General features: G+C 38.3%; 2 protein-coding genes across 2 annotated transcripts; one reads left to right on the forward strand and one right to left on the reverse strand.

Moving 5' to 3' along the window:
• Positions 1-1,302: 1,302 nt before the first annotated feature.
• Positions 1,303-23,734, reverse strand: LOC121727570 (homer protein homolog 2). The gene is given in 11 exon segments (XM_042115475.1): positions 1,303-1,369; positions 1,848-1,964; positions 2,421-2,536; positions 3,136-3,305; positions 15,162-15,295; positions 15,640-15,705; positions 16,084-16,254; positions 16,855-16,931; positions 16,934-17,093; positions 20,811-20,967; positions 23,607-23,734. Coding segments are annotated over 11 exon segments (1,236 nt in total). The 5' UTR covers positions 23,633-23,734; the 3' UTR covers positions 1,303-1,327.
• LOC121727573 (larval cuticle protein A1A-like) lies at positions 8,947-14,440 on the forward strand. Its single transcript, XM_042115479.1, has 4 exons — positions 8,947-8,958; positions 13,328-13,495; positions 13,872-13,968; positions 14,132-14,440. Exons 1-4 carry the CDS (start codon positions 8,947-8,949, stop codon positions 14,368-14,370), a joined length of 516 nt encoding a protein of 171 aa, XP_041971413.1. The 3' UTR covers positions 14,371-14,440.
• Positions 23,735-24,139: the final 405 nt, after the last annotated feature.

The raw sequence follows: 24,139 nt of genomic DNA on the forward strand, positions 1-24,139 counted from the left end.
AGTCGTGTCTTTCGAACTAAACGCATATTTACATGCTTGTTCGGTGCACCGTTTCATGCACGTGAGTGTAACAGCAACCGTATACAATACACGAAAAATATTCGATAAGTTTGATAAAATACTTACAACTAAATGTTTTCTTGGATTAATGACCGATTTATTATTTACATAGCCTATTTATTTTGACTTATGTCTCGTGAAATTTGACTTATAATAATAAAATAGTTTCGATACCATTATAGTTCAATATAATATTGTATAATATGCCGCCGCCAAGACGACGGACTGCGACGCAAAGGCGTACGCGCACGTAACACGCGACGCTAGCTGCATTTTGCATATTGCACAAAAGAGATCCTTGTAAGTTTAAAAATTACAACCTATATAACAGTAGCATAGTAGTAGGTTGACGAATACTAGGACAATTTCAGGCAAAATTTGGCGGTGTAAGGGAAAAACCTCGTAAAACTTATCGCGAAATAGCTCATACAACTAATAATTAATATTCGATAACAATCACACAATTTTGGATCAATTAACTTACACGAATAAATAAAAAATTTACGGCTCCGACAATGTCAACAGGCGCTTAAATCAATAAAATATATTTGAACACGCTAAGAATTAAAGCCAATTCATAGTTCACAAACACGATGGAGGAGAGACGGTTGAACGTACCCGGCGGCGTTCGCGGCTCCATCACATTAGCACGACTTGTCGTTCCAAACGAAATTGAACTCTGCTGCAAGTTGGTACTCGAAGACGCTTATATCAAGAACAATTCAAATTTTAGCGTTCACAAATATCCACTGCACTGGGCGTGTGCAATATGTAAAGGTATAGTCTATCAAGAAAGTAAATAAATTAAAAAGTGGCAACATCGTAGTGTCATCCCTTTCAAATCAATCTAAGAAAAAAGGGATGACAATACGATGTTGCCACTTTTTAAGTTCTTCACTTTCTTGACGGACTATAAAAGTACAAATTTTGCCGGTGCTACGTTAAACATACATCACACACGTGCGGTGTGATGTATGGTTAACGTAGCTGAGATAAACGACTTGTGGCTATTATATCCCTATCTACATAATATTTTATGTCTTACGTTCAACTTCGTTTGGCACAATACAAACGCGATAGACCATTAAAAAAACTCGTGCACCTTTAGAAATACCGAGAGCGGCGTTCACTTGGGCGGCTGCGCGAGAGTCGCGTACGTGGGCTCGGGGCCGCGGCGCAGCAGCAGCGGCAACGCGCGCCGCGCTCCGCCCCCCGCCGGCGTGGCCCCGCCCCCCGCAGCGGCCCCGCCCCCCGCCGCCGCCGCGCCTCATGTCTGCAGCGCCGTGCTGATCTCGCGGTGGATCGTCGACTGAAATAGCCGGTCAACATGTTAGATGTTACAAACCTGCTGATGTTACAAACCGTATGAATATGACTAGAAAATATAATTAGCTCGAGTTATAAAATAATAATAAAGTTTATTTGCAACTACATACATGAAACAGATTGTCAATGAAACGACGATGTGTGTCGCCGCTTCATGTAGCCGGCTACTTTAAACCGTATTTGTATTCGGCATAGAGTGAAAATAAATACAATCTATCCAAGATCAATGGCAAGCTCTTGGATCGTCTGAATGTTAGTCTACAAATTGAAACTTCAAAAATTGGCGCACCACTGCAGGGAGTAGAAAAATTAAAGTAAGCGTCGCATGTTGGTGAGTAGGAGTTACGGACTACTGTAACTTGAAGGTGGCAGTATACGTCAGTAGTCGTAGTGAGAGTAACAAACTTCTGCAAGTTCCCTCAAGTCATATAACTGGCGAGGGCGCCAACAATAATACTCACGAGCTCATCAATCTGGCGCGCGAGCTGGTCGTTGAGCGCCTGCACCACCTGCCGCTGGCCGTCCGCCGCCGCCAGCGCCAGCTCCAGCTGACTCTGAGCCAGCTTAGCTTCGGCGTCCTGGAACACACGCCACGAGGTTGACAATGGAAAATGAGACCATTTATTTTGTTACAGAAATAAAGCGCCTTATCGCCTCCTAAACACTTGCACCAACCGAGGAGTTACACATTGAACTATTCTGCATCCTTAGCAGTCTCCGTCATAAAGTAGGATTTTATTTTAATTTTTAGGACTATAGTCTATGTCATTTGTCTATACTTTCGCATCTCTACTGTAGCCATGCTACGGGTGCTGGTGCTGAAATGCTCTTGTGTTTCTAGTTCTTAGAATCACAGATGTTCGGTGTTGCCGTGATACTTATCAGGTATGAATAGACCCGGCTCGTTCATACAAAATATGATTTCTAAGTTTAACAATAATAATATTAATTTAATTATATATAACAAAGAATGCACTTTGCACAATATTGTGGCATTAAATTCTAGCCTCCTGTAAAAATATTTCGTCACCCACCTGCTCGCTGCGCTTGGACTTGGTGATCTGCGCCAGCTCCTCGTTCTTCTGCGCCAGCTCGGCCTCCAGCTGCGCCACGCGCTGTCTCAGCTGCTCCACCTCGCTTGCGTCACCACCTGGAAGTCAAGACATTTTTAATATTTACGTCTCCTGACGTTGTCACGATGAGTCTTTAAATTGCCTTCAGGGATCTTTTATGTTAAGGTTTTTTTAACACGATATCGGCATTTTCTAGTTGATTTTATAAAAATACAAATCGCCATATATTCGTCGTCCACGCGTAATAAGAAGATACCATCCCAACGTAAGATTTACTTCTGATGATCTGCTTAAGACTTGGAATTAAGACTTCGAACTTCGCAAACTTTCAGGAAAAGCATCCATAATTTTACAAATTATTTTACCCTATAAATGAAATATCATGATCAATGTGGGCATAAGAGTGGTGGCCACAAAGGAAGATCTTCCGACCGAACTAGGTGGTATGCTCGGTCAGGCCGAAGCCCAGTCTTGATTGATTTCAGTTGTCGTACATATGTCGCAGTCGACTGGTTAAAAAAGCCATTCCATTTTTAACCAGCCAGATTGAACGGCGTTGTTCAGTCAAAGGGCTAGGCTGTTGGATTGAACGGCTATTTAAACCAGTTGGCTGCGACATATATAACGACGCACTTAGAGAACTTCGATAGCGCGATGTAAGAATGTTGCGCCATACCTTTCCCGGTGGCGTAGTGTCTGGCGCGCGCCACCTCCTCGCGGTACTGGTGCAGCTGGCGCTTCCACTCGTCGACGTTGGCGGTGCTCTCCTGCAGCGCCGCCGTCAGCCGCAGGTTGTTGCTCTTCAGCGTCGCCAGCTCCACCTCCCACTTCTTGGCGTTCGCTGAGCTGGAAATGCAATTCACTCGTAAATATACGTACACAATCATAGAAAAAAAAAATTAAATCTGTTCATCCGTTCGGGAGCTATGATAGATACCACAGACAGACAGATAGATAACACCCCTCTTTTTGAGTCGGGGGTCAGAAGAATGACAGCATCAAACTCAAAGGTCCTTCAGGACTTCAGACATTCTTGAGTCATGAGTTCATGGCTCAGGCTGTGCTCATGGCATGGCTGGTGTACATGCATGGCTGGTACTGTCGAGTTGGACCATGAGTTCATGGCAGATAACCAAGAATACCACCATGATTCCCACAGCACTCTACAGTATGCACAATCCCCGTCGATCATTATCTATTGAAGACGAAAATGTCCTATAGATTCGCTTTCGCGTTTGTTTGTTCATTATGTGGCCAACGTTTTATGGAAGTATAACATAATAATGTTCTTTTAAGGGCCAACTCAATTTTATAAGATCGTTCCTTATTAGATTTTCTTCCTCAATAAGTGAAACACCAGTCTTCGAAACTTGTAATGAGATTTCTCATGTTCGAGTCCGTAAACGTTTTAAAGTTCATTAAAACCGATCATCGAAAGTCGTAACTTTATTCAACAAAATCGAGCTCCGATAATAATGCCAGTAGCGATTATTCAACCGGTGCTACCTCTGACTGCGACAGACACCAAATTAAACAAGCGTTATAACTTGTCACGGTACTCTATGTGAAAACATCCGAAACACTTTCGATCATAAGCTGCGAAATTGTGACGTAACGAGAGCTCACATATGGGCGCTACTCACGGTACTAACACAGTACGTATACAGTATGGAGTACTGTATTTGTATAATGTATATCTTAGATACATTGTTGAAATACGCGACGCTGATGATGAAAATTATACAAAAATAGTATAATCTAGTGGAATGAGAAGTCATCACGTTTTTTGCTTGAAGGCAATTGTCAAAACTTTGGATACAAATTATGATCGCTCAAAGTCCGTGAGAAGAAGAAATTGTTGAACAAATTACGAAGCCAATTCACCTTGTTAATCCGTTGTTGTTGGATTATTTTTAACATAATTTGTTTATGAATTTGAGCTGTGGATATCTACAAATTTCATATATTTAAATCGTAGTCTTAAACACCGTTACATACGCTCAACTGCACAGGTGTAGCGATACGCAACATGCGTTATTTTACTTTTTACTAGTATTCTGATAAGTATCTGATATCAACACCACCTGTTAATGGGTTGATAAGTACGAGGCTTCCCAACACGTTGCTAAGGAATTAGAAAGTTTAGAATTTAGATGAACCTCGATTAAACGATATACAGATAATAGATCTGTTTTTATTCTATGATATTAAACGATACGGCTCCAACCCTACGTAATATACACTATTAGTTTTTAGGGTTCCGTATCCAAAAGGTAAAAACGGGACCCTATTACTAAGACTTCGATGTCTGTCCGTCTGTCTGTCTGTGTGTCTCCAGGCTGTAACTCAAGAACCGCAATAGCTAGCTTTCTGAAATTTTCACAGATTGTGTATATCTTGCCGCTATAACAACAAATACTAAAAACAAAATAAATTATATATTTAAAGGGGGCTCCTATGCAACAAACGTGAGTGATTTGCTATTTTTTGCTCGATATCAGTAACGGCCACACATAGGCACTTGAAATGTTCTCGAAATACTCAGTTTGTACTTTAAAAATTAATAATAAAATTTAAAGAAATTAAATAATCAAGGGGGGCTCCCATACAAAAAACACAATTTTCAGCCTATTTTTGCTCTATTGTGGTACGGAACCCTTCGTGCGTGAGTCTAACTTTTGTATTTACCGAGTATCGATACCTGTAAATACTTTATTTCAGCTACACTTAGGGAGATCGCAGACGGCATACTTTTTGTGTGATCGAGTCTGCGGCGCACATACAGTCGGCATGGCCGCTGCGATCTCCCTTATGTGTGTTGTTATGGACTAAATCAATAAAAAATATTTACTCCAATACCAAAGAGTAATTAACACAAAATAATCCTTAGCGACAGAACTTAGCAATTAATATAATAGATTAACTCCTTAAGTTTGTCAGTGCCGGCCGAACCCTTGACTAAATAAACTTTGACAACCTTTGAGGGACGAATGAGGGTCCAGACGCCAGATGACCCTACGCAAATAGTGATTAAATAATTCATTATTCAGTGTCATGACTTATTTAAATTGAGGACACTATATTTTATGAAGTACGGCCTTGCTTACGAGAATATAACATTTAAGTTATCTTGGTGGTTAAATCGCCTGAACTTGCCAGGAAGGTTAGGACTTAGGACAGAAAACTTAGGACATTGAAATGTCAGTGAAAATTGTATATCCTGTGGAATGAGGGAACTATGTTGGTAGACGGTGTGACCCTTATCGACCTTATTCATGACGAGCTTTTGCCCGCGGCTTCGCTCGCGTTAAGAGGAATTATTATATACAAACTTTCATCCCCTATTTGAACCCCTTGGGGTTGGAATTTATCAAAATCCTTTCTTAGCGGATGCCTACGTCATAACATCTACCTGCATGCCAAATTTCAGCCCGTTCCGTCCAGTGGTTTGGGCTGTGCGTTGATAGATCACTATGTCAATCAGTCAGTCAGTCACCTTCGAGTTTTATATATATAGATATAGCTTGTTAGAGTCAGTGTATCATCAGAGAAACGGATTCATAGGCAGATGGCGGGCTCACGTTTTTTGGTAGAGCCAAGTCAATGTTGATGTAGGTATGTGATCTGTCGGCTGGGCTTAACATAACAATTAACATGACCGAATTACGTAGGTCCGTTATCTGTTTAAGCATCAATGTCTCTGGTGGTAAAAAACTGCATTCCGTGAGATCGCACTTTACTCATAATAATATAGGCCGCGCTAATGTCAGAAATAGCGACAATGCGTTTCTCGCGAGTCTACTTCGCCGTTTAGATGGTAGCTAGCTTTGTCAAATAACCTCATAATAAAACATTATCAAATTGGAAAACCAGTGACTGGCTTTTGATGATGATGCGAGGTTTTTATAATGATTAGTTGCGTAACCGTTACGATCGATGTGGATGTTCATGTGCGTGAAGATCGGCTATCGACTGCACAACTAGATCTCGGCAGACCTAAAAAATAACGGCTTATTACTTGATGAAATACCTCAACTAGTTCAGCCTGAGGGCTGAGACCCCGCACGCACGATCGACGTAAACGCATACGTATAAAGTACTCTAACTTTTCTACAAAAAGGATGAATGCGTAGTCTTTAGACATTATGACCAGATTTCTTCGTCATTTGCAAATAAACGTTTGAGTTTATGATTGCTGTATTTATCAAGGCTTTATACTGTATCTACCGTAACTAAAAGTTCTAGGTAAATCAACGATAGAACAGCGAATGCACTAACAAAGTTAACACAAGTTCGTCAAAAGAAATCAAAACTAACGAAGCGGTCAATAATTTGATTGATTGATAAAACGAAGGAGTGTTTAGCGTAATGAAGCATGGATGATACATCGTGGAGCGGAACACCAGCACGTGTGATTTACCGATCTTGGTTTACGGATAACAAGCATGTAATTTACCACGGAACATATAACTTCATCAGCACAGCAAAAACGACTACTTCTTTAAACAACCAAAAGTTTTATCATGAACGACCACTTATAGTAGAGGAGGGGAGGGTGCTATTTGTGTAGTCACTCGAGCGACATGGAGACCTAGTAGGTTTTGTACATTAGGTGAAGCTGATAAAAAAAAATAAGAGCGTCTTTTTTATTTTAGCGGTGGGTTCAGAAACTGCAGCCATTTTATAGTTTTGAAAAAGAAAATATATTCAGAAAATTGCTTATTAAATAAATATATTTTTAGACAACAAGGACTAAATTATTTAGTTCAATAGCAAAATAAAATATCTGCGAAGCTTAGTTAAGAAAATATGAAGCTTTATTTTTTATATTTTAAAATGTCCCTACAGGCTTACCTAACCTTTGAATCGTCAGTGCTTTATATGGAAGCTTCTTTGGGGTATACTAAACATCCCCTATCTTAATCTGACAGATCCGGCGACATTTCAATATAAAAAAATAAAATAAAAATCCCACCACGTGAGAAATCTGATTTCTATACCATGATAACTAGACACAAGTCGGAAGCCTAGTATGCAAGCTTAATCTGACACGCTCAAGCTACTCCCGAAATCCCCTCTTCCCCTCCCCAACCATTACATTCTAAGCTTAGGTCACCACAATGATGATCAATATGACAAGGACGGTCACAACATCTGTATTGATATCAAAATTGAAGAATAATATGGTATGACTCAACAGCCCAAATAAGGATAAGAAACCACAGGCAAGAAATACTGTGTAACCAATACCATCAAACTTTTTAACACGCTAAACATATCCTTCGCAGAGAAAGTTTTTCACCCTAGAATATACAGTAGAAGAAAATCTGAAAAATCTTAGTATTTCTTATCAGTTGCATTTCTACTCTGTAAATCTTCTAGAAATCAAAATCAAAATATTTATTTCTAAATAGGTTAACAAAGATAACACTTGAGGTGTGTCTACATGAGGCCTACCACCGGTTCGGGAACTACTCCGCCGAGAAGCTAACATATCTATTCCACTCGCACTAGAGCTCATAGTTTTAGACAGCCTTTAGCTGTTCAAAACCGAACCTGGCGTTTAGTTGGCTACTATATCACCTAAACTCCCGTTTGTTGACAACATCGGCGAAGTGTGTCATAAATATCGGTCGGTCTTCCGCGGTGTCCACTCGGTCACGCGACTGTTGCTGGTTAGCGGTTGCAGGAAGAGTTTCCGCTACATTGCCTTTACGATAGAAGATAAGTATGCAAATTGGTTTCCAGCAATTGGACGCTACTGAATTTATTATTTCAGGATATCGGCTTTAGCCATTAGATTGATATTACCTTTCACTACCAACACTGAAGTGTCCATCATCGGCTTTATAGTCTAATCGCGTTAAGCTTACAGAGGGGTGAGTTCCTGTAGACAATAGCTCATATACTGTCTAAAGGAACTCATGCTGAATCATATAATTTTAGCCGGATGGCAATGAAACAGGCCCTAAATCATATAATTTTAGCCAGATGGCTAAAATTATATGATTAAGGGCCTGTTTCACCACTTCCTGATAAGTGACGAATATGCTATCCACCAATTAGCTTGACAGATCAAGTATGGAGAATATGTCAAAAAAGTTGTGAATAGCCTACTCGGCACTTTATCAGAAAGTGGTGAAACAGGCCTTTGAAGTAATTTTATTGTACTAATTTTTTCAACATAAACACTAAGAGGGGTGGAAGTTATTAAGGTTAATTAATATTTATAATCATAAAAATTTTAGTGCTCGGATTCAGCATATCACATCCAAAATCACGATGTTTGTCGATATTTCTTTACTCTTATAACCATTACAATAAAGTTGAGAATGCAACTACTATTCTGGAAAGTACAATCGCGTACACGAAGAGAAGGGGGCATCAGACTTAACCATTTCTTGGGTATAAGTGCGCACGCACATGCTAAATTTGCATTATGCCAAGTGACTGAGCCAAAATAGTGTTGCACTTTTTGCCGAAAAAAATGGAATTAATTGTAAGTGTTTTTCTTTTAATTGTGTCATACATTTTTTTCATAATATTATCAAAATTATTAACAACAATATAATAATAATTAATGGAATTTTTAAACCTAGATCAGAGAATATTTATTGCAGGAATATGGTGTACGGAAGATGTTAAAGTAATTTTTAATTATTATTTATCAACTCGTTATTACAATTTAAAGTTATAAATTGAAATATTTTCATAATAATTGTAATTGTCCTTTTTGTTTAAATTGTAACTAATTTTTGTTATGTTTAAAATTAGTTACAATTTAAAAAAAAAGGAAAGCTCTCACACTACCTAGTCGTTTTCCTGAACATATTTCAGGCGTTCTCTTTATTTGTATTATCTTTGGTGTGTCACTTAAAAATAGTGGTTTTGGATTACTTCAAAACTTAATATTTACGAAGACAGCTAAATAATATTATAGGTTTTTAGGAACCGTTAAAAAACTTAACTTCAATATGACGCAGTGTAAATATTCTTATTTTTTTGCTGACAATGTGTGTGACCTAATTTCTAATTTAGATTATCTTGTTCCTCACCTAGTTTAGCCCTACTTGTACATATCCTGTGTATAAAAATTTGTTACGATTATAAACATAATACTTATTATATTTTTTTCTGGCAAATTTAACGATACCCGTTTCACGCACGAATTGTGAATCGGAAGTCGGAACCTTTCATGTGTGGACCGGATATGTGGACACGGAACTTTTTATAACATCTATGTTCCATATAAAATTTAACACTATTATCGTTTAATGTTTAACATAACAATATGAAATATTATATTCAAAAAAAAGTTCGGGCGGCTGTGTTACCAATTAATTGCGTTTATTATAAGAAGGCGACTAACCCAAAAAATCAAACATCGTCCTTCTCTCTTCACACTCACACATCGTCTTTCATATGCCAGGCGAAAAAATAATTTTATACAATGTGTTAAATATTAACTTAGTTTAATGCATTATGCACGGTTATGGCAATATATGCAAAATTCGAGAAAATTTTAAGATATCGTGTTTTCGCTCAGATCAAATTCTTGGAAATAAGTATCTATGTTTAGAAAAAAAAACAGTTCGGGACTTATTTTCACGTATAAAATGACTTATAAAATCGACAATTTAAGGTTAGGCAACCCCTTAACCGCATGGTAAAGTAGCAGTTCTAAAAAATCGGCCAAGTGCGAGTCGGACTCGCGCACGAAGGGTTCCGTACCGTTATAGAGCAAAAGTAAACCACAAATTGTGTTTTTTGTATGGGAGCCCCTCTCATTTTTTATTTTGTTTTAATATTATTATAAATTTAATAATCTATAATAATATTAAAATAAAATAAAAACGTACACTTATAATAAAGGATTTTATAAAAATTTCAAGTGTCTTATTGTTACCATTATTGAAATCGAGCAAAAAAGGCCAAAAAAATCACGTTTCTTGTATGGAAGCCCCTTCATTATTATTTTTATTTGGTTTTAGTATTTGTTGTTATAGCGGCAACAGAAATACACAATCTGTGAAAATTTCAGAAGTCTAGCTATAGCGGTTTTTGAGATACAGCCTGCTGACAGACAGACGGACAGACAGACAGCGAAGTCTTAGTAATAGGGTCCCGTTTTTACCCTTTGTGTACGGAACCCTAAAAAACATAGACGCCTCGTTTGGATTCAGTCATATTTTTTGCCATTTAACTTCAAATGAAAAGGAAAAGTAGAGTTGCACTGATGTAGACGATCAATCCGAGATATATAATGTATGTATAATTGTAATACATATCAGTAGAGATCATTGATATCTTTCAAAAAATATATTTCAGTCTATAGCAAATCCCTATAATAGCTATTCTTGTAGAGTTTTAAATAACGATGCTATGAAACTGCAATAGCGGATTTGTCAATTCATACTACCTCCAATATTATAAATGCGAAAGTATGTCTATCTGTTACATCTTCACGCCCAAACGGCTGAACCTGATATGGACATACTTTGAGTCCTGAGAAAGGAAATAGGATATTTTTTTTCCCGGAAAATGTACGGTTCCGGAAAATACGCGGGCGCCATCTGGGTATAATCAAAACATGAGATCACTTTTTTTAACGTCCCTCGATCGTCAAGAGGAATATGACTCCGACTATTTTATAGATCCTACAAAATATCGTCAACAGCAAGAAATCAATAAGAGAATGTTTCCGATTATCTCTCGACGCATTGCGTGTCGGCCGTTTTCACTCGTTCCTTTTACTTTTATCTCAAATCTGTTCATCACTAAAGATGAGCAAATCTATTCAGGAAATTAGCCGCGGCTGCATTGTTTTCAAACTCTGCCAATCCTCAATAATAATTATGCACCGATTTATTTTCCTCTAATTTATTCCCCTAATTGGTAAATTTTGTATGATACTCGAATAATCATCAAAGAGTCGCCAAGCCTCAAGTAGCACTCTGATATTTTGAGCTATTTTACTCTTAGATGTCCAAGGTCAGGACATAGAGGACAGATCTATATATTGTAGAGATCAGATTTCACTTATCTTGATAGCTAAATTAAAGATGACAATCGAAACCCAGGGCGAAACCGAAAAAAGATCCGATTTACTATTTTTTTAGATTGACACTAAAAAATGTGTGTCCTAATGTCCCATCTTTACGGTAAAAATCATTGTGATAACATAAGTACACCTGTCACAGCTCTCTTCACAATTACACACGGTGATGGCGCGAAATCCGAAATCGGATGATCTAACCGCCCGCGCCGCGCCGCGCCGGCAGTATTACATATTGGTGTTACAAGTTATTAAATAACACGCCTCGACCACTACACAGTACACTCTAGAGAAAACTGCAACCTAATGAGGGTATAACGGCTGTGATGTGTATCGACCTACTTGATCATAATAGATTTACTGATTCGCGCCAGCAAGAATGCGCATAGATTAAGAAGAAATATAATTGGACGCCGTTAAGCATATTTTGTGGTACACACCCAATGCCACAAAAAAAAATACGTATTATTAATGCAGAATATGTTCTTTGGATCATTGAGAACAAGACTGCATTCATAATTCAACAAAAAAAATGTGGGTTAGTACACAAATGATTAACAGCGACCAATTAATTTATGAACGTCAAAAGAGTTTTGGGCCCAATGTCACATGGGGTGTCCACTGTCCATGTGCATCCATTTTTTGGCTTCACTGCCAGAAGCTTAGCTTTGACACCAGCCATGGTAAGCTAACGTCTCATAAATCATGTCGCGATTAGTGGCAATGGTTTGCACCAGTGGTGCCGGAGTACTGAGTAGGATATTCTCAAACGATGAAACTTTGTCACCGTTGATTGACAGCAATATCAATTGAGAAACGACTTCTAATTTGTGCGTGAGGCAATAACGAAAGTTTTTTCAACTTTCGTTTCAACATTATAGAATGTAGAGTTATAAAATTATAGAGTCCGACATTTATAGATACGTTGATATGCAGCTCGCAATCATAATGCAATTATACCAGTATTGCACTTTCCCGTAATACTGCGTACGTGACGTCCTCGCTTCCTTGTTTGATGGAATATAATATGTATTTATTTGTACATCTAGAAACTTTCAAATACGCAACGAGATAATTAATATACCAAGTTAATAAGACATGAATTAAGAAAAACTGGTCTTAAATAGAACCCTGTGGCACACCGTACACTACATGATAGGATTATTTAGATAATAGAATAAAACAAACTTAAAAACCTAATGTCATATAAACTCTTTATTATGTAGCTGGGATTTTTGGTACAAAATCAAAACTTACAAAAAACCTGTTAAATTATTGTAAATGAAATATTATTACTTACTTGTTTTTAATTTGACACTGGCGAGCGACGATGAGCACGTAACCAAATTAACACAAACTCAAACTTTTCGTGTGACACTTCGTAGCCCCGGAGTGCCCTGGAGTTCAGACACAACTTGATAAAAGTTTCCCAATAAACAAACATTATAATTTCGGTCTCGAGTTTATCAGTGATTCCCATATTTTAATGTATTAACTTTGACGGGGGACTCCGCAAATATTTGAATCTTATTTCGATAATTAGGTATTAAAACATAGACATCGTATTTTAATATTGCTGAAGTATCTATGAATAAATGCTGAGACCTGAGGGGTCAAGGGCAATGAAGTGTTTTTTCTTTAGATCTTTTGAACAGTAGAAATTCGTCTAAGAGAGAAAAAATTCAATGTAAGCCAGCCTGTTGCGCAATGAAATCTCATAAAAGCTCTGGTGCTACTGATAGGACTAAAACAGCTAGGGCTTGTTGTTTTTGTTTCAATATTCACATAATCCTTCTATCATTATTTTTTTCAGAAATGTATACCCCTATTAGTGGTAATCGCGTCAACGGCCGCCCAGTACGACAGTTACGACGGGTACGAGAACTACCACAGGCCGATAGTGCACCAATCGTTGGACGAACACAGACACCAGTCGCTGGACGAACATCACGGCAATGAAGAGTACGATCTTGATTACCATGTGAGTTGAAGCCAACAAAAATTGTCCATTCAGTCCGGGTTAGCGCTAATGGTAATTAAAATTTGGTAAAAGAGTTTGGCAATTAGGCCTGCTTAATCTAGTAGATACAGTGGCATTGCACCGACGTTATTAAACATTATCGTATAAATGCCTCATCTTTCATCAGTCAGTGATAGTACCTAAACTGATTATATTATTTTTGTGAAGGTCAAAGAGCATTCCTCATGGCTGAACACTGTAATTTCAATTACAAAACTTTGTTTTCGAGAATTAATAAGGATTGGAGAGGAGTAACTCATTCCAAAATTGTTTAAAGGCTTTCACATCATCACTATTAAAGGTTCAAAACTTATTTAATGATCATGGTACTTTCCAGGCGCATCCTAAATACTCGTTCGACTACTCCGTAAAGGATCCCCACACTGGCGACAACAAGGACCACTGGGAGACGAGAGACGGTGACAAAGTAAAAGGTATGATTTGGGTGTACTTCAAGGACCTGTACTAGAAACCTTACCTTTCTAGTAGTACTCAAATGACCAAATTATAAAATTGTTACTAAAATGTTGTAAAGTATAATATCTTAATTATTCTTTTATAAAAATCGAATTTTATATAATTACAATATTTTTCCAGGTTCATACACTCTCCTAGAAACAGATGGAACAAAACGCGTGGTCGAATACGAAGCGGATGACAAGAACGGATTTAATGCGGTGGTTCACAAGATCGGCATACCTAAGGAAGAACCCGAGGAATACAAGGTCGTGCAATCTAAACCCGTGTATGAAAATTACCCACACGAGTACAACGGTGAAAACTATCAACAACTCGACGGAGGCTTCGTACCTATAGTTGGCGGATATGAACATTAGATAAATATGCATTTTAGGTTAGGAGTAGGATAGGTCTGATTACCAAATCTTGGAACTCGCTCTGTGTTATAGCTATAATACTTGATTTGTTTGATGGTAGAACATACAAAAAATCATGTGATTTTTTTAAATAAATTGATTAGTCTACGCATCATGTTGTACATGTATGACGTCATGGATAACGAAAATTATACGCTCCGGGATAACTCAATCTTTACCTTATACCATAAATATTATCTAGCCGATTTTTTTCATTTAAGACTCTAATAAGACTGTTATTTCTTATCTTACTTTTGTTTATTTTGATTAATTATATTTCTAACAATTGGTTTTCTTATATTTGATTGTAAGCGTAAGGAAGTTGTATATTATTTATTACTTTCGAACTCAAAACAAACTTTATTTAGTTGTTAATTGTTGTACAAAATTACTTTTCATTAAATTTGACTATTTATCAGAAAGTTTTATTTACAAATAATTACAAAATAATTTAAGGCCAACCCATCACGTTACATAATATAGTATAGTAAATTGCTTCGTAATTTTTGTACAAAATTTCCAAGCTAGTAAATTATACAAGCTCCTAGATACTAAGCTATTGTGAGATTATCAATTTGTGGGCCGAATACCGATAGTTTTCGATACCCATAGGCCGAAGAAGCCCACGTGATTGATTTCAGCGTCGTATATATACCAACGTACTTAGAAAACTTCGATAGCGCGATGCAGGAGTGTGGCGCTAGTTGTACTGCCACAAATTATTTATTAGAAGTAGTTATTTTATTACATACCTCTGTGCCAGCGCCAGTTTCAAGCGGTCGTTTTCGTAACGCAGCTGTTCGGCGCTGTCCGGCGGGGCGTCAGGCGGCCCGGCCGGCGGCGGAGGCCCGCGCGGCGCCCGACCTACTGTCGCGTACCCACCACCCTATACAGAAATGTTAATGTAAATAATAATGGTAGGACCGTAAATACGTCCAAAAGTAGAAAGAGAGAAGAAATACTGTCATTCGTAAGCGCCCGCAAGCAAGTGCGGACGCATGTATGCAAATCCAAGAGCGCAAGAACGCAATTGCGAGCACGTGTTTACAAATACACTCGCAAATAAATACATTTTTACGCATACACGCACGCATGCACGTCAAGTTACGATTGCATGCACACTTGACGTACGCATCTGCGTATAAACAAAACGATTGTAAGCAAGGAAGCCTGGCGTCTTAAAACTTTGTAATACGTATGTTGTTATTAAATTAATACTGAATGAATTACCTGTAGTGTAGACGAGACAGAGTGAGCTCTCTGATGGACCATCATCTCATCGTTTTCCGCTTTGGGCTAAAACAAAAATAATATTTATTCTAATAAATATCCCACAACAAAAAGAAGAGTCATACCATAATATTACCTTAAAATATTTTAAAAGGCATTTAACTCATGACGAAAGATGTCGAAATTGGGGAATGGGATAAAGTGTACATAAATCATACATAATTTGACATAAAAAAGCCAGATGATTTAGTTAGTAGTTAGGGTAAGTTACAAAGTTTGTTTAAATTACTTATAAGGAAAAAATGAGTAATTGTCCCTATGTTATAAAATGTTAGTTATCTGGTTCTTCCACTCACGTCTTTAATTATGTCCAGCATCTATTGGCAATAGGCAATAGTCTAGCATCCAGTATCAATATCAGCATTAACCAGGTGTGTCGTGTACCTGTGCGGGCGAGAGTGCGGGCGCGTCGTCGGCGGCGGGCGCGCGCGCGGCGAGCAGCGGGCTGGCGGTGGCGGACGCGACGGGCGTGGCGGCGCCGGACCCGTTGCTCTTCGCCGCGCCGCACGCCTGCGCCTGGATCGCCTCCTTCACCTCTTGGAATTTCTCTATGAACTGTAAGACCAACAGCAACGTTTAAAATCTGAATGTGGTAATCGGTTTTTAAACTTAATTTGACATTTATGTCGGTTTTCACCAACAACCCTCTAGCGTTAAGTCGGCTTTAAGGGTACCTTATCAAGGCTTGTATGTAACCTTAAATAATTAGGACCAAGAAATAAATAAGTTTTGATGAAACTTATAAGCGCTGGATGACCACTTAGCGACATTATTATCAGAAACGAGACATGAACAAAATAATATTTTCAGTAAGTAAAAGCCACATAAAACCTAACTAACCGACAACGACGCTAAGCCAATGTGTGAGTTTAGATTTTAAAAGCCCGTATATTTTATTGGGTCGTAATTTGGCGTTTTACGGGTCTAACTATACGACGCGAGGGTCGTATACTGTCGAATTAGTTTAAAAAGCTGCTACGATCTAGAATGGTTTCCAGATAAACAATACATAATATGGGCTTCTTAAACATATTACGCGACAGCCTCAAACTGCTGGCTCGGCCTCGGACGCGAAGCCCAGGCCGTAGACGGTGTTGGCGCGCACGTCGCTCTACTGCCCGAACTGTTAGCATGTTTAGCGACAGTCGACTGTACCTTGCCCAGCTCGGCCTCGGACGCGAAGCCCAGACCGTAGACGGTGTTGGCACGCACGTCGCTCCACTGTCCAAACTATTAGCATGTTTAGTGACAGTCGACTGTACCTTGCCCAGCTCGGCCTCGGACGCGAAGCCCAGACCGTAGACGGTGTTGGCGCGCACGTCGCTCCACTGCCCGAACTTCTGCGACGTCTTCGTGAACGTCATGTTCGCCGTGATCGTGCTGTTGATCACCGCCTGGAACGACCAAAGAGGTGTTAGTGTCATAACAATAAAAATACATTGCTCATCAATAGCCTATTCATAAAGGTCCGGGGGATGACTGTCAGTAAAAACTTAAATAAACCGCGTTGCGATGGATGTGTTGCTAGGTCAGATATCTAAATGAAGTTATCATATTGTGTCTTCAAAAAAAAACACTCCTCGCAATGCAGCTTAGCTCTGCTTCGGTGATAACGTGCACTCGACTTATACAGGTAACAAAAATTTATCACGTCGAATAACTATGGGCGATTACGACGTAACAAAATATCAGGCTATTTTGGGTAACTTTAGCTAGCATCAATTTTAGAAACTGTTTTGAATTTGCAGTTAGAGTATTGGTCCCTCCACGAATTTCTCTATGTTGGTTAGTTCTAGCAGTTTTATTACAAAATTCCAGTAAACTTTCTATTAAACCACTTTAAACAATACAAGCACCTTATAAAAATGTACATCATTTTCTCCAAGTTCGATTTGTAACATATATCGTAACTATGACGGCTCTGTACAGTGTCCTCACCATAAACTAAAAGATCTATCTTTTTATTAGTGAAGGAGAAAATGTACATGAGCGGAAAATATTTAACACGATATCTCAAATTCTTACATAGATTTGGATTTAAATATTTAGGCTTTATTTCAGTACATATGAGAAGAATAATTCTGGGATATTCCGCGCAATTTACATAACATTTCATAAGGTCACGAGGTGCAGGAAATTCAATCGTCTCTCGATAAATACGAAAAATTCTCGCAGCATTTTCCGTTCCCCGCGCTGTACTTTTCGAGCGCCTGATATTTTTAAATAGACAAGTTTTGTTATGCTTCTTATTTATTACTAAGCCCTCTACGCGGCTTCGCCTTGTTGAAATAAGTACTGTACATTTTTTTCGGAAAAACGTTGTCTTTCGCTACCGTGGTCATCTTTTTATCTGTGCCAAATTACAAAAAGGTCCAGTAATAAGTAGGTATGTGAGATAAGCGCGTTTAAACAAATAAACTTTTCAGCTTTATAACATTAGTAAATATAAGAAGGCATAAGTTAAAGGATTTCTGTAGACATCTCATAGCTCTATTCTAGGAGATAGAAAAGTAGTGATAACAAAAACAATATCTGCATTCTGCACTAGATATTAAACACAAGCAACAAAGCAATCAAATAAATCGAGTCATAATTGAGAAAAGACAAGACAAAAAAAACTTAATTTAATAAACAAGAGAGACGAAAAAAATCAGATCAGTCCAACGTATTTTCCAAGAACACCTTTCCATATCAATAAATCGCCAAACATGGCTTTAGAGGCTTTGTCGAGAGAAGAGAATTCGTTGTCATTTTGATCTGAATCTAAACAAAGTTCTGGGGGCGATACCGTATAATGCTATTAATTCAAATGTTATTAACCTTCCAATATCTTCTAACGTTCTTATTCTAATTGGTCGAGACTCGAGTAACCTTCTTTTTATCAATATGCTTAAAATTAATTGAAACGGCATATACTGCGGCAGCCGGCATCTATTTTTTGTTACTGTAAAGCTGAAGAGTGTGAACGCGCTAATCTCACGAACTACAGAAGCGATTTTTAAGTAATTTGGCAGAGGTAGTGGGAAAAACATAGTCAACTTTTTTGTGTGAAAATGTACGGTTACTCCTTATATACACGGATGAAGACGCGCGGAACGTGTAGGGAATGTCATACGTCATACAGGAGGATATTATGTTATGTATTACGTAAAGAAAAATATCAACTCCATGTATGGTTCTAGGGAATGAAACAATTTTTAATATTCCATTCCTTTTGACGTGAAAGGGCGCAGACAATCAGCTTTTTATATTTCGTTTTATGTTTTAGACGCGAAGGCGTTACATGTTCTTTATCCTGAAAAAAACGCCAAAGTGTATCTGTCTGTCTTTCTGTATGTTGGTCTGCCTTTGTCTATTAATTCTTCTCACTTAAAATGCTGTACCAATTCGATAAAGTTTGGTATGGAGATACTTTCATCCCCGGCGAAGGATATGGGATTTGAATCCCAGCAAAAGTACAGCACACGCGTCAACTAATTACTGCATGAACAAAATCGCGGGAAACGTCTATCATCATTATTAAGTGTTGAATAAGTTCGGCGGCCAGCTGGTTTTTATTCAGAACTAAGTCAAAAACAATTGCTCGATGAAAGCCTTCCTTAGAGGTATTTTTAAAAACCTAATCTTGTTCTTGGCACTAAAATATGACCGCATGTTTAAAATATGAAAAGAACGTCTCGTCCTGAGTCCTCTCCCGAGGTCAACACACAGGTAACACCTAATTACAAAACCCATTACAGTTTAGAAGAATTACCCAATTAGCACACAAAGGGGTATAATGAAAAACGAGGAGCTAAATAATTGTTATTTGAATTTCGCTAACGATAAGACTCGCCAACTTTTATTCCACGAAAGAAAATTACGAAATTTAAATCGAATTATGTAGGCGCAGGCTTAACGACGAAATCTTTATCGCTCCGAGACATTTTCTTTTCATAAACTTTTACTGTGCTCATTTACATTGGTACAGCAAAGGGCGCCAGCGTCACTGGCTTGATGATCGAGCAATCGAGTAACTCAATGTCAAATTGTCAATTCAAGGGGCAGTGGAGTGGTCTCTAGGTCAAAAATTGCTAAAATTAGATGCGAGGGTGTGTCCATACTCCGTATGTCTTTATGTTCCACTTCATCTTTAAACCATTAAACCACTGTAATTTTGCATCGGAATATGTTGAGTCTCAAGGATTCCAATGCGATTCCAGCGCGAAAAAAATATGTGCAGCAGAAGTGGCAGGCAACATCTAATGTTAAAATATTAAAATCCTGTTTCTATATCCAGTACGCAATATAAACACTGGATACTACACACAGTAATGCTCATTGCTGGCACCCGCTACCGTGTCAATGTATAGCACATCACTTTTTTGCTGACCATGCAACTAAGTTGGAATATTCAAAGTAGTACACCGGATCTGTCAAATACTCCGGACAATTTTTCCATGCGCGCGTGGAATAAACCTTACATATTTGGTTACTATTGGATATTTAAACTGGGAAAGAGATAGGTTTACTATAAATACAATATAACCTGGTTTATTTAAAACTATTGACGACATGTGAAAAAATTGGAGTTAATTTTATGAAGCCTCTCCACGTTGACCTCTGATGAAACAATACAAGCGTTGACGAGCATGAAGAGACTTATAACATATTCATCATTAGCATACTACAGGTAGTAATCACGGTTATGTTCTATCCATTATAATTGGCAATCCGCGAACGTAAACTGCGAACGTCAACTCTAAACACACTAGCTAGACCGAAGTTACGCGGCGGAAATTCCGCATGATTACGCCCGCAATGTCAAACGCATACAATATACGGACGGAACGCGACAGAATAGTATGTCATCGATAGTTTAAAATAAATACATTGCGGGCGAATTCATGCGGAATTTCCGCCGCGTAACTTCGGCCTAGTGTGTTTAGACACTAAGGGCTAAATTACACCTGTCAAGTAGAGTGGCGAGACAGTGGCCGAGCACACCTAAAACATACCGAGACGTTGGCCAAGAGCACTAGGTATATAATGTGATCTCGGCCAAATAAAGTTTGTTTATTTTACTGTCTCGCCACTCTAAGGTAGGTGTAATCAACTCATAAGGTGCTCACCTTGGTCCCCTCGACGCTGATGATGCGGTAGAGGTTGCGCGAAGAGTCGTAGAAGAAGGAGACGGAGACGGCGGCCGAGCTCGCCGACATCCACGACCGCTTCGTCTTCGGGTCTATGTGGAACACGTGCGCCTTGCACGTGAAGATCGGTTGTTCCCTGGAGAGAGAGAAAGTAGTAATAAGGGAATTGGTTGTTCGGTGCGGGAGAGAGTAGAGGATGATAAACGTAACGCTCGGTTATATTATGGTAAGGGCACGCGTCGACGGCAGTCGTCAAATGTCGATGACTGCCGTCGACAAGCGCCGTTCGTCTGTAAGCACTCAAGACAAAGAGCCTCACATGAGCCTCGGTTTTTCGTGGTAAAGATAAACAGTAAAGGTACGCGCACAGTTTGTCGGCGCGTGCCGGGGCTCGCCGGGGCGGATCGGGGCTCAGCTCAGCGCAAAATGCGCTATAGCACACTATTGCCGGGCCGGGCCGCATCGCATTGACGGATTTTGAGTACTTTGGATAGCTCAGTGTGACCACTCTTAAATCACTCGTGACTCGATATATCAAAAACGTTGCTATATTCTACTAAAATCTACTAGACCGTGTTGTAGCTTCTACCGAAAATCTACCTTTATTAATCAATGTATTCTACGTGGGTGAAACTAAAATAAAACTAAAATGTTTATATGGACTGTCTTCATTATGCATTTTAAATTTTTATATTATTTGTTATATAATATCGATCTTCTATTAAAATTTACAAAAAAAATTGAACTACTAAATCGTCATTCATTTGACCTCAAATCTACCAAAAAGTGGAAATCTATGTAAAGTGTGGTCACACTGTTGCCGGGGCGCAGCGGGTTTGTCGGGCCTTGCCGGGCCATGTCGCATTGACGGAAATCCGCTGCGCCCCGACACAGTGTGCGATACGCGCATCCGCTTCCATACAAATTGTATGAAGGCGGATTTTTGCGATGAGCCCCGGCACGCTGAGCCCCGGCACGGCCCGTCTCAGTGAGCTCACTCCTTAAAGAGTGAAGACATGTGAGGGCTGATGCCAATCATGCCACATATAATTTGTGCACACTAAAATCTGTTGATGTTACATGATTAATGATTGTAAACTTAAAACTCATATTGATATACCCTACAGCCTACTAATAAAGGTCTGTCTTTGACTGTCATATAGATTTTCTAATATGCAAAGCTGACAAGCAGACCCATTAGAGTTATATAAACCATGTAAATATTTTATTAATAAAGAGACTTATGACGTAGACGTACAAGTGAACAAGTCAAAATTGATTTTTTTGGATACTTTTCAGTATAGAAGTTATGGTGTTTAAGGTTACAGAGATATGATAGAACTTTATACTTACATCTTCCCGACGGGCAATAAACTTTACAACCTCCAAACTTTACAGACACTCAACTATTAGTTTCTAGTAAAATTTAATTGTACAATTTATGTTCAGTTCATTTGCTTACTATTTACTTCAACAAAACTAATCACAAATTCTGAGAGACTCAATAAAGAGTTAAGATTGTACTTAATATTACATCTTCATTTCATTTCATGAGCTTTAACAATAGGTCACTGAAATTTCAAGAATTGTATTAAAAGCAAGCATTGTTCATTATCAAATACCATTGCTGCAGAAACTCAATAATCTTCATCTCAGAGCTATGCATTTGCCAATTCAATATAGACTTTGTAATTTTGCACTAAGGTTTCTATTCCATTGCAGGCGCAGAACCAATAGAACAAGTGGGCTGATAAGATATGTCAATATTTAAAACTATCAACAAAACTCGAGTTGGATAAATTGGAACATATTGCATGGATGTGCTCCAAATAGTTATCAGCGAGCCCGCATAGGTCTAGTCTAATCTTATAATTGATTTTTGTTGTTTTGTTAGAATTTCATTATGGAAAAGATTTTCATTGGTTTATTTAATAGTTATTATGAGACTCAAATAAAGAGTTCAGGAACTGATGTTTTTAGGTAGTTAAAGGATTAGGTATACATTTCTATCAGTATCTTGATCCTTCGATTGTGGATTCTTGGAAATCTATTATTCTCGCTGCCACATGTGGCCGCTTGGGAGCTGAAGTGTTAAATTAATTCCAAAGGTGTAAGTGCTTCAGGACCGACAAGACTGTTTAGTTCTTCAACCTTTCAATACTTGTTATTATCTACTTCTGTCATGAGAACTCTACATTAATTTACATACATTTTAATAGAAATATTAACTACCACATTAATAATATTTATTGTGGGATATAATCAACTACCACACATATCTTGTAAGAAAAATTGTTGGTTACATACAATTTTTAGTAAAAACAAAACTTGTGAGGCAAAGTGTGAGCCCCTGAGCGGGTAATTAGCGTGTGTAATGTGCCCCTGACACACATCAACAGCCAACAGGGGCCCAGTGAAGTAGAAAATTCCAGTATAAATAGAACCGGCCCAACATCCCTCCGCGACCTCACGCTCGGGCCTAAATTAAGTGCAATCAATGTGTAATGCAATCGAACGGGTCCTGCAGGCGTTGCGAAATTGTTACGAAAAATTCTTACTTCATATCGACATACCTACCGGCGCTGACCTTACTTGTATATTTATAAAACTTATATTGGGATACTCGCTCCCCCAACGTAAACCCGAAAATATCGCTCCGCATTGGTACAGTGCATCCCCTCCCTAAAGATGAGGGAAAATGAATTTTCTCCGAGGAGATAGCGTATGCGGTGAAAATATCGCGTTTAGGACAAAAAGATTTTTAGCGGAACTCACCCCATGGTTTCTTTTCCAGCTGTCATTTAAGCACGATAATTTGGAAAATACTTTTACTTCATAATTTTCTAATTTTTCCCACACACAAGTAACTCACAAGTAACTACACAACTGTCATCCGAATCGGAAATTCGGGACACAGATAATGCCAAATCACAAATGCCAATCGCAGTTTGCCATTAAAAATGTTGCCATATAAAAAATAATGAAGCTTCAAAACAAAACTAAAAAAAAGTAATATTAACAAAAGATAGGAATAGCAAAAGAGTTTTTTATAGTGTAGAATTTATACTAGAAAAGATAAATATAAAATAACTGAAGAGTAAAAAAATTATAATAAAGTATTTAGTGACACAGAGACATCTGTTGACGATTGGTAAAATTTTTTGCGTCATTTGTTTGACAAAAGTATACATAGGTAATTTAATAGATGGCGCTGATAAAATATCGCAATAAAACGCCATCTATTGTTGAATGGATACTCCTTTTTGTTTTAAGATTTGTCATTAGATGGCTCTTAGGCCTTAGTTGAT

The sequence above is a fragment of the Aricia agestis genome, chromosome 6 (genome assembly GCF_905147365.1).
Source record: "Aricia agestis chromosome 6, ilAriAges1.1, whole genome shotgun sequence".
NCBI lineage: Eukaryota > Metazoa > Arthropoda > Insecta > Lepidoptera > Lycaenidae > Aricia > Aricia agestis.

What these genes read in the sequence shown, in the direction of transcription:
- LOC121727573 (XM_042115479.1), top strand. An exon ending in AGTACGATCTTGATTACCAT is followed by an intron (nt 13,496 to 13,871) that starts GTGAGTTGAAGC and finishes GGTACTTTCCAG; the next exon opens with GCGCATCCTAAATACTCGTT. An exon ending in AGACGGTGACAAAGTAAAAG is followed by an intron (nt 13,969 to 14,131) that starts GTATGATTTGGG and finishes ATATTTTTCCAG; the next exon opens with GTTCATACACTCTCCTAGAA.